This window comes from Ischnura elegans, chromosome 4 (assembly GCF_921293095.1).
Source record: "Ischnura elegans chromosome 4, ioIscEleg1.1, whole genome shotgun sequence".
Lineage (NCBI taxonomy): Eukaryota > Metazoa > Arthropoda > Insecta > Odonata > Coenagrionidae > Ischnura > Ischnura elegans.
Window position 1 is genome coordinate 113,519,440 of NC_060249.1, and position 14,339 is coordinate 113,533,778.

At 35.6% G+C, this 14,339-nt stretch overlaps 1 protein-coding gene across 1 annotated transcript in view; it reads left to right on the plus strand.

The window, feature by feature from the left end:
- Positions 1 to 14,339, plus strand: part of LOC124157900 (atrophin-1-like) — a 79,670-nt gene that overhangs the window by 61,219 nt on the left and 4,112 nt on the right. The window contains exon 8 of the mRNA XM_046532972.1: positions 10,829 to 11,260. Coding sequence (XP_046388928.1) covers positions 10,829 to 11,260 — 432 coding nt within the window. The remainder of the gene's footprint in view (positions 1 to 10,828; positions 11,261 to 14,339) is intronic.

Consider the following 14,339-nt stretch of genomic DNA (forward strand, 5'->3'; position numbering starts at 1 on the left):
CAGGCAGTCCCCGACTTTTGCACATAATGCATTCCTGAAAACATGTACAAAAGTCAAACCATTGAGTTCCATGCTAATGGGGTGCTCTCATAAAATTAAAAAGGTAATTTTTTTAAAGTTTAGATAAGTAAGTTAAAGTTATTAACATATGCAAAATATGACTTCGTAATTATCAATATTCTTGTTGCTAGAGAGCTTCAAAGTTCGCAAAAATTACTAAATTCTTTCGCGCTATAAAAACGCCCTGTGACGTCAGAATGCGAGTAAGCAGACTCGCTCCATGGCAATAACAAAACAGTAACGACATATTCTAAGACCGTGGTAACGACGATAACAAACATCTACGACGATATTGATTCTTAACGTGAAGGGTATGTGAAAAACAGATGTGAATAGTTTAAAAGTTTTTACGGTACTTGAATATCGCAATGGTTGACTGCGACTTCATAAAGATGCATTCTGTAAACATTCTGAAGGTATATTAATTCATGGCCGCTTATTTCTTCTCCAGTAATGAAGAATTCTCGGTGCGGAGTTAAGAAGCCGTGAAATTGAAATGTAACATAAATGAAATCATAATCTCGTTCGCTAATAATCTAAAGCTTGGTTTGTCTCTCATTAAACTACTGTCATTTTATTCATTGCTTTTAATGTGCACTTGGTACAATATTGGAATATTTGAAGTTAATGTTTTGGAGAAATACAACGGATCATATTTTTACGCCGATTTACTAAGCATTCATAAGGCCTGGAAGAGAGACATACGGTGTTTCAGCAGTTTGTTAGGTTCAAGGGTTAATAAATCTTAGCGTTTGCACTGTTGGGGCTAAGGTGACACCAGAGCATTAAGTGAGAACAATAATCTCACACTGTGGAAATCGCCGTGGATGAGGAGGATGAAAAAGTAATAAACGCTATTTGTCAAGATTGTGCTGGATCTTCCAGTATGCATGCATTCTTTAAACCTGTCGATTATTCAGGATAAATATATCACATGACTGATGATGGAATAAACGTAAAAAAATTAATTGAATAGAGAGATACATAGGTTTTTCTAAAACTGGGACAAATAGTCTACTGGCACCACGTAAACTTATTGTTTACTGGACTCTGACGTCACGCTCAGCCAACATGGCGATGGGTCGTTTTGAGCGCAAGATTAATATACAATTTTCAAATTGGAATTTTACTAATAATACGCAGGTTAGAGAAGAACTGTTTTCACTGTAATTTTCAGCGTAAAGGACATTTTTTTATCGCATAATAATCCGTTTTCAGTGGAATTCCTCATTAGGGGTTAAAAAAATAAAACAAGAATTCCGTTGGGTACTGAGTGAAACTTTCTCTCAGTTTTTAAGTTGACATTCCACTTGTAATATCCACTATAAATAGAAAGGCATATCAAGAAGCATATCAAAATTCAATTGTTGAACCCTCACTCTTGATACCTATAGATTTTTTAAATCAAAATTCTTCGTTGGGTGACATTTTGTCACACTGTATCTCATGATCACGTATCTTTCACATGTAATTCAAAAAAGACAAAAGTAATACGGAATTAGGATGATATTCAGTGCATTATCGTTGCTGAAGGTGTTAATGTCGTAAATGAATTAAACAGCACTTAAATGGAAAAACACAATTAGAAAGAAGCACTTTTATTTATTAAATTTATGGAAAAGGTGTTTGATTTTGTCTAGTCATCTTTTTTGAAAAATTTCTCCAATGAAAGATGAACTACAGCTTTCTTCTTCTCAAGGTCAAGGAGCCTATAGCAGGCTGTGTTTCTCAAAAAAAAATCACCTTGATTGAAGTCAGCAATGCCCTTGATCGTATTGTGCGAATATACTGCCTTATGAAACTGTTAAATTTTGGGATGCTCGGCAAACATCGCAGGAATTTAAAAAATTTATTTACAGACAAATGTTCGCAAGTCCGAATTTAGTATACAAAAGTCAAGTGAAAGATGTCAATTTGGAACATACAAAAGTGTGGATTGTACATAAGTTGAGGACTGCCTGTATTTATTTGACTCAAGAGTTGTTACATGGCTGTTATTACCAAAGTCATAGAGTATAGCCCACATCAGCATTGCGGTGGTGGCTGACTATGAGAGTTGTGAAATTAATGATTCATTTTTTTCACACCATGACCGAAGTGGTGTGTAACGTGTTAGGCATCTTAATTCCTCCACGTAAAGGCTAAAGTCGTTCCATTGACAAGGAAAAGCCTCAACCTGCAATTACTGAGCCATGTTATAGCCTAAATTTATTTTGTATGCCATCCTGCAATTATATCCCATCTCTTCAGATAGTGTTAGTATTTGATCAGTTTCGATGAAATTTTAATTCTGTTAATGTCCCGACTACTAGAAACAGCCTATTTTGGTCCTTCACATGGGGGGGTTTGTAACCACCAATGATCATTAGCACCAATGACCTGGGTGGAGACATCCACCCTGGCAAAACTCAACTTTATGTCTTTTAGATAGGGAGGCCAAAACTTAACCCCAGCACTTAGCTGGTTGGGAATTTTGGTTTTGTGGAAATTCTCAGGGAATTTGGCCAGTGTTCAGGAAAAATCTTTTTTTGAAGCATGCAGCATCTGGCTACTCTAGTGATGTACCCATAGTTAAGTATAGTATAAAATAATTTGTATAAGATTTTTGTTCTTCGTCCAGAAATCTGAATCTCTTCATTAAAAGCTCCTTTTTCAGTAACTTTCCATTATTAAAATTCTCTGTTCGTATAGTTAATTACTTGATGCTGTTAATTTATTGGTAAACATACTTACAACTATTGTTCGGAAAATACGTAGTTATCAGAACTGTTTTTATACTGGAGTTCAGTTCCAACCCATTGCAGTTTCTATAAGGGCCATTTCACTTTCATGTTGAAAACATTTAAGGTAGACATACTTTAGAGAAGGTAGTAAATAGTGACTGACCTGCTATTATGTATGTAATACATAATACCTGCGATTTATTTCCTCACATGTGAAGATGTGAGCTTAAGTTTTTTAAAGTATGTATTTAACCTCAGCCAATTGGGAAGCTGTCATTTGTCCCTAAGTTTCATTCATCTCAAGATGTTACACACAGCATTAAAATTACCCAGCAACTATTACTCTGGTCAGTAATTTATATCCCATGAGCAATATTTAGTTAAAATACCATTGTTTTTTGACTGGTTATCACCATGGAAAACAAAGAAATTCTCCTGGAAAATCTGGTACTCTCAGCAAATTTTTTAATTGTTAATAAGTGGATATCCTGCGTATTGGGTTATGGTGTTGAGAGTTTTTATTTCATGCCTCACACAGTCATTCGAGAAACATTTAAGTGTTTCAATTGTTCCAAAAGTGTCAATGTACTTGGACTTAGTCTGAATTCTACGTAATCTTTTTTCTGCCTTGTCTCACTCCATGCTCTAGCTTTACTATTACATGAAGATGGTCGCCTTCAAATTAAATATAAGTTAGGGATGGGCTGAAACTCGAAACCTCTGATGCAATAGGATTGAATGGAATATTCAAATTCCTGCCTTATCTCCAGTTAAATTGGAGATGGATTGACTCTACAAAGGTATATCTATTGAGTCATTAATATTCAATCAAACACTCATAATCCAGATCATCTCTGATGAAAAGGTAATCCGGGAAGTGTAAAAAATGCAGTTGTTTGTAACCTTGTTTTTTTTCTCTCTCATAAATGGCCTAAGATTTATTAATGTGATAGAATGCTGTTTGGTTGGAATTTTTGTTGCATCTTAATAACCAAGGTTTTCGATTTGAGAAGTGGTAAAATATGCGATACTTTTACCTTCTTAGTCTATCCAATTGGTTCTTTCTTCCTCATTTAAAGTTGTCTGTGAATTTCGTGCTTTGAGGGATTGCCTACCTTAAGTCAATTATTTTGGACATGTGAAGATGTTTTGAGCGAATTGTGATTTCTGCCATAAAATACTGTTAATTTGTGAGGGAAACAGGGTAATATTTCTTGATATCTGTCTCTTCTTCCTCCACCACCCAGTCTAATGGAAGTTATGTGGCCGATACGCCAGTGGCCTACGTCCCAACACATCTGCCCTACTTGCTACTGGATAGGATGTATTGACGATGACGATGGTGATGATGACGAGCAGTTTCGCCTCTTCCCCCCTGCCCACATTCCTTACGTCCACCTGTCCCCATGTCCCCCTCACCTTCTGAATCTCGCTCCCCGTTCAAATCAGGTGGGATCATGTTAACCTACTCACAGCATGGGACTTCTTTTTTTTGGGGTGATGTCAACCTACTGTGTCTGCTTCATTTTAAAGCCTTACTTTTTCTTAGCCAGTGTGGTCATAGTGAGCTTATTGATCACCTGTGAATGCTTGAGTTTTGCACATAATAATGTAAACCATCCTTTCAGGTTTATGTTTTTGTTTGTCTTGATGTGATGGAGAATGTGAAAGGGCATTTTTAATCTTCCATTGTTTAAATCATTTTTTGTTAAGAGATAATAGGTATGATGTAAGTTTATCATGAAGATTTACCTGTACCTGATATGTGTGAACCTATTTTCTGCACGTAGAATGGAATTTTTATTTTTTTCACTGCTTTGAGCAACTTTCTGATGTTGAATGTTTCCCTCAGTGTAATTAAATATTTGTGTTGTTGTGAACTATCCTATTTATTGGCTTTGACTATTTTGTCAAAGTAAAGTTCTAGGCAATTTTCGTATTCCTTCAATTTTTCTATGGATATCCTAATGTGCTGGTGGACAACAGTGTTTCAACAGTCTGTGAAGCTGTGTTGATCATTTGCCCCTTTCTCTGTTTTGCATGAGACGTAAATGCAATGTAACAGTACTCTGTCACAGTGGCATCATGTATGTAGTACTCATAATAGTTGTACATAATCAGTAAATTAAGATATTTGTAGTGATTCTAAAGCTTGCAGGAAAACTATTATTTTTAATGACCAAATGCATCGTATTCTTTTATTGTATAATTTTTAAAGCATAGAAGCTCTGCAGTCAGAAATGGTCCTACACATTCTGCCCTAGTTATTTCTGTTTGAAAGAAAGCCTTCATAACCCTGCCTATATTCAAATAATTTTCTGAAAAATATCTTTTCCTCTTCTTCATGTAGGAATAAAATTCTTGGATTTTTCATTGGAGGGATATTGCTGGCTTTGTGTCCTTCCTGAAACCATTTTTTTTCGTGGATCTGTATTGGTAGTTAGGAATGTTTTAATTGTCTATATTCAATGTCCAGTAGAATTGTACATTGCAGCTCAGCCATTTTATGCTTTAGAGAAATCAGTTACTATATTTAGCTCAGCATTTTGCGATTTGATCAAATTAAGTATGCATGGCCATTCTTCTTCCTACAGTCATGGGTTTCCCTAAGGGCAGGAGTAGTATTCAGTAGTTTTAAAGCCTGACTATTAACATTAATAGGGTGAATGCTAGTGACTATTTGAATAACGGTTGACTAAGCCAGAGAAGTCTTGGATAGTAGCAACTTTGTCATGGGTTTTTCTTTCTACATCTCCAGGATTTATGATGCTACATGGTCGTAGTTAGTTACGTATAATTTTGGTAATGTTGATTTTTTATGCTAATAGGCTTCTGCCAGCTGTAATTGTATTGTTAGTTCTATTCTTCTATACTGTTGACTCCTGTTGGAGGTCTACTCTATGTGTAGAAGGGTTCATCTTATGATAGATTTCGCATTTGGCCTGAGATGATTTTTTTACAAACGAACTTCTGTGATGCTGATTCCTCATCGAGAAACAATGCCAATTCAGCAAACAATGGAATTCTCTTTACGATCAGTCCTCTGGAATGGTTTAATATCTTAAAGCGAGGGTGTATTCTAAATTCTTATGAACAAAGTATTTATTGCTTTACATGGTATCTGAAACTTTATGCATATAAGTGAATGTCACGCACATAATATATAATTACAAACTGGTTTTCTTTTACTAATAGAATTTTCAAAGATATCTGCATGGATGTGGATGTTTATTTGAGGAGCATGCTGTATTAGCATTGAGGATCTCAAGAAATTGAATTTAAGCTATATAAACCTTGCTACACATATTTAATAATTGGTCTCAAATGAATTAGGACCCCAAATAGTGGTGTTTATCTCACCTTTAATAATCATTACATTTATATTTTATTGGAGAAATGGCTCTATCAGCCAAAATGTGATCTATTATCTTCTCCCAAATTGGATCATAATGATTTTCTTCTTAGATTTTAAAACTTGGGTACAATTTTTTCTCATTAGATGATTTTTTGTCTATCTTGACTTTCAATTTTATTCGACTTTGAATACCATATCACTCCGGGCAATCTTATGAGCATACCTGTCACTTTTTCCCTTTTGTAAGTTTCTCATACATGATTTTCTCAAATCATTGATTTTTCATGTAAATTCAAAATTTACACTCCCGTGTGTTGTAAATGTATGGAAAACTTTTCACCTCAAACATGTGTAAAATTATAGATGTTCTGCTTTATTGACACATGCTCAAATGATATATATCACTTGAGGGCAAGCAAAAGGTCAGTGGTTCGATTCACAATCAAGGTGAAATTTTTTCTGTGTGCTTTAGGCTTTATTCCATCTCCATGCCACCACCATGTCAACATCATGTGTTCATGTTCCTATTTTCATCATTATTCCCATTTATATGTGTAAATGACTTTTTTTTAAGTATTTATAGGCTTTTCCTGGCCTTTCATCACAGAGCTCTATAAGTTTCCTCTCTGAATTGTTCCTTATTTGCTTCAAGATAATTCTTTTCTTCACATATGCATGACAAAGCTCATGAAGACTTATCTGCATGAAAAATAGTTTTATAAGAAATGTGGTTAGTTATGAATTTTATTCAGGAGCACGACTTCTAATGATTTGTTTCAGGGTACATTAATTCTTAACTTTCATCAATTCATACCTCAGTAAAAGTTTTGTTCATAAAAAGCTCAGTGAAGTATTTTTTCCAGCATATGATTGTTTTAATATTGCCTACAGTAGTAGTTAGCTTGCATTTTATGCAGCCAAATTTCTGCAAAAGTCATTCTTTTCTATTACTTTTGTCACAATAACCTATTTTTCCTTTTATTTTCGTTAGTTAATAGATTTGATCTTACTTTCCTGTCATAAAACAAGAAATATGAGGTATAGATTTCAAATTGATTTTTGCATATTGTCTAATCTGAGGCAATCTTCTAAATATTTCTTCTGAACTTCCGCAGAAGTTTTCTGGCACACAGTGGACAAATAAGTCATCTTATCCAACAGAATAGTATTATCCAGTCATCCATAGTTCTGCATACAATTTGCATGTGTTTGTTTTCCGCAAACAAGTTGATCTACTTAATTACTAAGCATCCAATCATTTATGAGTATTATGTATGGACAAAAATTGTTTTTTCCTTCTAATAAATTATAGTGAATGATAGTTCTTGAGGTTGGGTTCATCATTCATTGTAACAAATTTGGTTGTCTTTGAGAAAAGGGGCAAGGATGTAGATATCTTCTGCTTGAAAATGAAAACAAATTAAAGAGATGGAAGGGTAATCCAACGAAAATAATTGCAGGGAAAATTGTGGGTGAAAAAGATAGTATTGCAGTTCCAATGTTAAGATCTGAATTTGATGAAGCAATAAAAGACCTGTGGATGAATAAAGCATCCGGAATAGACATAGGGAGAAGATATTAACTCAGTTCTACAGAACTGTTTTTGACATGTACTCAACAGGAAATATTCCAAGGGTCTATAAGAAGAACGTCATCATTCTCATTCTTTAAAAGCAGTATTGGCTCTTAGGCTGATCTCAGAGAAGATAATGAAGAAAAACAGAAATCCATTATGTATGTGGACTATGAGAAGACTTTTGAAAACATGGATTGGAACACAATCCTTGTTAGCCTGAAAGAAATTGGATTGTTCTGTATTGGCAGGAGAGTTATTCACATTAATTAAAAACCAGGTAGCTGTGATTAAATCTGGACTCGACTGCAAAAATGCATGAATAAGGAAAGAGTGAGATGAGGATTTGCTTTGTTTCCCATTGTTTTAGTTGAGAATGCTATCAATGAAATAAAAGAAGCAGCGCCAAGAGTGATGAATATCTGCCCTGAGAAGATTAGCATCCTATGATTTTCTGATGGCATAGCAGTCATTGCAGAAACAGATGTCTGAAGAAAATTTTATTTAACACAGAAAATGCAATAGCTAAGTATGGACTGAAAATCAATGTGAAAAAAAAAACAAGAAAAGTGTGTTTTAGAAGAGAGGAGTCTAAAGACCAGAGTTATTGAAGGAAACCATTTACTTGAAGAATTGAAGCACTTCTACAACTACATACTACCCTGCAAGCGGTCTCAATAGGCATGTATTAGGACACCAGCGGTATACTACATATAAAGAAAGGGAAATGCTGTAACGAAATTATGCCTAGCATTTATTCAAGTCCTTTATCATGTGGGGGAAAACAAATTCCCTTACCTATCCATTTGTCAGAATATATCTCTTCTATCTATTCTAATATATCTATTCTATTATCAACAGAGAAGTGTTTGCTCCTATACCAACAGTGTCAGTTCTGCTGCATCTCTGAATCAAGTATTTTTTTCTTAAGTGCCCCTTGTTATATCATTCTGTTATGTTCATTCACCATCCCTTTGCTCCGTCAAATGCATTGCATGGCCTGGCATGGCTTAAAATGATCTAAATTAACTTTACCCCACTTCCGTAGAAAAACATCCATCAATTTGCCCTTCTTAAATAACATTTGAAATGCATCTTTTGGCATTCAAACATTATTTCTACATTCCAATAAATAATGGAGCACATGTGTGGTTCTGAGGTACATGGCATTAATCCTTCACTAAAAAAAAAGGAATTAAAAAACTGTGTAAGATAAAGTCAGGAATCCCACTATATCTATAGCACAATGAATACTCTTACTTTCATCCAAATCAAGTACATATTACATTTAATAGTACCCTGAGTACAAGGGTGCACTGGTTATCCAACAAGGGAAAAATAGTATGAAGCGGTGCAGAATGAGGTATTAGTGGTACAATATGAAAACCATATGCCAAATTAGAATGTGAAAACTAAACCAAAAAGGGAACCTACCATCCTTGATGTGACTTGATAATTAGTACAAGGGTTGTTCAATAAGTTTATTCTCCACTGTGAGCAAATTCGGCAGCGATTCACTCCCAAATTTTTGTGCAAAGTTAAAGCCATTGTGCATCGCAATATGCCTGTGATCTTAACTATAATGCGCACTTTGATTCGTCTATCACTTAAAACCATATCATTGATTGTGTTAATCATTTCAAGGTCCGACACTTCCACAGGGCATCCGGAACGATGTTCATGTTTTTGGATTTGTGGCTTATTTCCTTCAGCATTAACTCTTTCAAAAACAAGTGTTAAATCACAGCATGAAACTCAATTTGATCCATTATATAAACAAATGAAAGTTGATCACTGCAGTCGGTAACAACTATGAAACTATATGAGGGTAACATCTCAAAATTTTACAGCTGGCTAGTCACGATTGCTGCTTTCTGATTAAAATTATTTTTTTTTCTAAGAGAGCAATTTCTTGGAGATTCTAAGGGCTTACGGAACAACCCTCGTATGTTGACGAGTATGAGAAGAAAGATGAACAGGCCTTAATTACTGCACAGGTCTCATGTGACCCTTCATTTTACAGTTCATGCACTTGCAAGGTCCAAGGAAAATGGATGGTGATGAAAGAGCCCTAGGCTTCCAGGCCGTGGGATGCCTGGCATTGACTACTCAATTTTTAAAAGTTGTTTTATCCAAATTTTGTGGTAAAAGAAACATTCCACCCTACGCACATGTGATGACTAAGCTTAAACATCACACTTCACAACTGTGGCTGAGAATTACTAAGATTTCATACACATCATAAATCATTAAAAACTTTGTGGATGATATAACCTTCATTTTATTTGTAACTCTTTGTCCTTGTTTTCATAAATAGGTCATTTTAATTTGGCTATTATTTCATGCCAGCGAAAGTTGGACAATTTCAATGCATTCATTCACATAGTTTTCAATTGCTTATTGATTGCTTGGTTTTCTGACTATGGTCTGTTATTTTTTGATTTAAATAATTATCAATGTTGCTAACATACTGATAACATGTTTTAGACCCCTTCACACTTGTCACATGGTACGGATGTGCATAATATCTTGAGCATATTAGGCATCTAAGCCAGCTTTTTAGCTGTGATTCTTTATAGTGGCTGTGGCATCTGCATATATGATCCCATCAGCAGCTTATTTAGTTTTAGCACACTTTTTCTATTTAAATCATTTTATCTCAAATACATGTGAATTATGTAAGTTGGATTTTCTCAGTGGGTTATTTGCAAAGGTAATACTTTCATGGCTTTGAATTCACTTATACAAAAGAATATCTTGATGTGTAAATTGAGTAAAGGACTGTCCAAGAAGAAAATGATTGTTAAAACTTTATCTTGATTCTCAGGAACTGACTTGGTGATCAATTCTTCTGCCTTTCATTGCTATTAGTTTCAATCTTTAAGAATTTGATAAATATTGGCTTTAAACGATAATAAAAACAACTTATTATTAATTAGAATTTGAAATACAGTTAGTAGAGATTTGAAATTCCTGTTAAACATGTCTCTCCTTCAAATCGGCAACTTCTTTGTGTAGTGCCTGTTATCTGACCTCTGAGACCTCCTTGCATAATTCCTTTTCTTTTGTGATCTATATCCTCAGAGCCTCCCTCTCTTTCTCTCTCTTTACAAGCAGCCGTCAAGCCCTATTCCCTCTCCGTACTTATATGCCTCGGCAAGCAGCTCTCCGTATGGGGTGACCAACGGGAACAGTGGGGGAGGGAATGGCAGTGGTGGAGGGGGGAATGCGTCCGCCCCATCCATGGCCACACCCCCCTCGAGCCAAAGTGGCAGCAGCCACCACCACGCACCCCCTTCGGGCGCCTTCTACTCAGCCATGCCGCCCCAGGGGGTAGCCCAGTCACTTGCCCTGCCCCCACCCATGCCGCACCACCACCACCACCATCACCACCACCAGCCGACTGCCCAGGTAGCTGCCATGCCAGAGATGTACATGACGGGCCCCACCACTGCCATTTACGCTCAGCCAACGGCATACCCAATGGCAGTGCCAGAAATATATGAGACGCCTCCCATGACAGAACTCTCTAGCACACAGTCAACTGAGGTGAGATATTTTTATTTTTGGAACCTAAAAGCCCACGTGCACCGTCAAGGGAAGGATTTATTGTACCTTCACATTGTTGCACAGTTCAATTTCACATATTTGTCATAGTGGGAAAGGAAGCCCGATTAGATCATTGAAAGTGACAGATCCATTCATGATCATTTTATCACCAGTTTTTACTTGGGTTTCTGTATCAAACTTATACTCTAATTTATTCCTTGGAATACAAGTTATAAGATCAGAAAGTTAAGGAAAGGAAGAATAGAGGAAGATAGATTGGAGAATGTTTGGGGCTGCGGGGTATGGGTCAATAGGGGAATAATCCAATGAACATTTAATGGAAAAACGCTATCGAGGCTCTACTTTGGCGCCTTTTATGTTCTAATTAAAATTTTGCTGTATGTTGTTCAATTATTTGGGTTTTACCATTCACCTTTCCTTTCTCATGGCAATCCTTGATAGGTAGCTTTTGCAAATGATTTGAGAAAATATTGTGCATTGTTTGATAATCTACTCAATGAAATATGGCCTAATAATCCCCCTAAAACAATATTAACTTTGTTCACTAATACATTTGGGTTCCTTGTGCCTTTCATGTAGCATATGACTTCCACTAATTAAGTTGTACATCTGACCAGTTTTGGTGGTTTGGCCAGAAGATGGCATGAATACCAAAACCATTCTTATGTAAAGTTAAGTTTGTGGAATTCACTGTTGTTTTATTATACATAATGAGAAGCCGATCCACTTCGGTGTCTGATGAATCCCTAATTTGCTATTCCTTTTGTTTCCATGACATGGTTATTTTATTTTCTTCCTGAAGTAAAGTGTGTTATGGAATTGAGAATTATCTTCTCCATGGATTTTCTCCAAGTATTGGTTGAATGGCTAGTGTAAGAATGGAAGTATCTCATTTTAGGGTTTAAAATGTGAGAATGTGATATGGAAGTAGATAATGTGCAATTGCTTCACTACATTTTTATTGCCTTCTCAAATGGAGCTCAACAAAAAAATTATTTTTCCATTCTTTCATCCATCATCTATTTTGAAATGTCAGTATGAAACATTGGAAACAAAACTAAGAATCCTCACCTTTTCATAGATGTGGTGGTAAAAAAATTAATGCAAGACTAACTCCTAACTAATTTTTTAATCTTGTCACAATATCTTTTTTTATTATCAGATGGTGATGGTTAAGGTTGTAGTTTACTTATTTAGCAGGGTAACTCCAGAAAACTTGGTAGTCAATGGAAAGATCTTCCGTAATTGGCAAAGGGAAGGTTTCAGCCATTTTCTATCATGCTTAGCCTTTGGTTGCCTACGTTAGGGACTCTTTTTAAGAAACATGTAGAATATGTACACAACACACACAAATATCTGTTGCGATATCCATGTGACTCCGTTTTTTTATTGTTTAGAGAAAGATTAAGATTTTATGGCATCACTAACTTTGGCCCCTACAATTTTTGGAATTCATGGCTTTTAAACAGACTGTAGTCCTCATGTGAAGTCTTCATTCATCAGAAAATTATTCTCCTGAAATTGAGTCTTCAAACAAATTTATGAAGTTGTAGTTTCTAATTTATGGGGTGACTAGCACTGCAAATTTAATTGTAAAACTTTCATTTTACTTATTAATAATTATTTTTCAATTGTGTACCAAAGAGGTACTGAATTACTGGAAAGTATTCTTACATGCCTAACATTTGTACCAAAGATATTGAAGTAATGATGTGGTGATAAATTTTTATTTCTCAGACATATAGTGTGGCCATAGTCTGGAAATAATTGCATTATCATTCTAATTTTATGCATTCATGTTGTTCAAAATTCAACTTCGCTACTTATTTTTTTCCTCTGATTTTTAGAGTTACCATTTGCAGTGGTAGCTCATTTTAGTGATTACAGTACATGGTATGAGAATATGTTATAATGGGTGATTGGTAGTGTACCGTCAAAAGGCCTACGTGTAACAGGTAAAAAAAGATGGATATAGCGACGCTAAGAAGTCTCTGCCATGGCATGCACTTGTTATTAGCAGATGTGTATATATCAAGTTCAACTGTAATGTTCAACTTTAAATCAGTGCTTTCCCAATCTGAGTCTTTGCAAAAGATCCAGTTGCAATCCACAGGTGATTCACTCATTAAATGTTTATGGCGTACCCTGGCATATTTTTCTTGAGATCGCAGCTGTGTTTAGTTTGTTTTCTTCAATCTGAATGAATGGAGCAGAAGGCAGAGAAGTATCTTGCCAATTAGTCGGCTACAGGGAGTGATGGTGTGGGTAAAGGGCACAGTGACACGGACTTGTGCCGCATTGGTATAGGGTGAACTGGTCAGAAAACGGATGATAGAGAAAGAATCTAACCACCGAATATCTGTGGTCGTATGATGCTCAATAGCATAATTAAGCATTTCTTGCCTTTGTGAGAGCTCTATGTTTATTGTGTCCAAGTGACACCTTTTGTGTAATTGCACCACATGCCCACAGAACTATCCCACTACAATTTCCCCAAGTGCAACTTTGTGTGATTGGAACTTTTTAGTGCGGCATCTGCAACTTGATTTCTTCTGTCGCGTTGCAATTTGATGCATCTTACCAATCCTGAATGATCCCAGTTTCGTGATCCACTACATTGTGCAATACTCAGCCACAGAAGTGTGGCTTTTGGAAACAAGTGCCAATAATTGTTTTGCGATGTTTCATTTTCAAAATGACTTATAAATATGCAAGTTAAGGCAAACACAGATCTTATTCCTCCACGAAATTTCACCGTAATGGTAGAAAAGTAGTAAGGATAGGTGAATATAGGAATTTAAGGACTTCATCCTTTGCTTTCAGATATAACGAGTGTTGGATATAGTGAGCAATTTTTTAGTGATTATGAGGACTCATTAAACCAAGATTCCACTGTATAGAGAATGGATATCATTTATCTTTAGTTATTTTGGATGTTTTTAGTGATTATCTGTTCATGTTATTCCTAGTGATAGGAAGCTAATAAGCAAACTATTTGATATTTCAGCAAATAAATTACGCTAATATGGAGAGGAACACCAATACAGGGGGAAAGTAA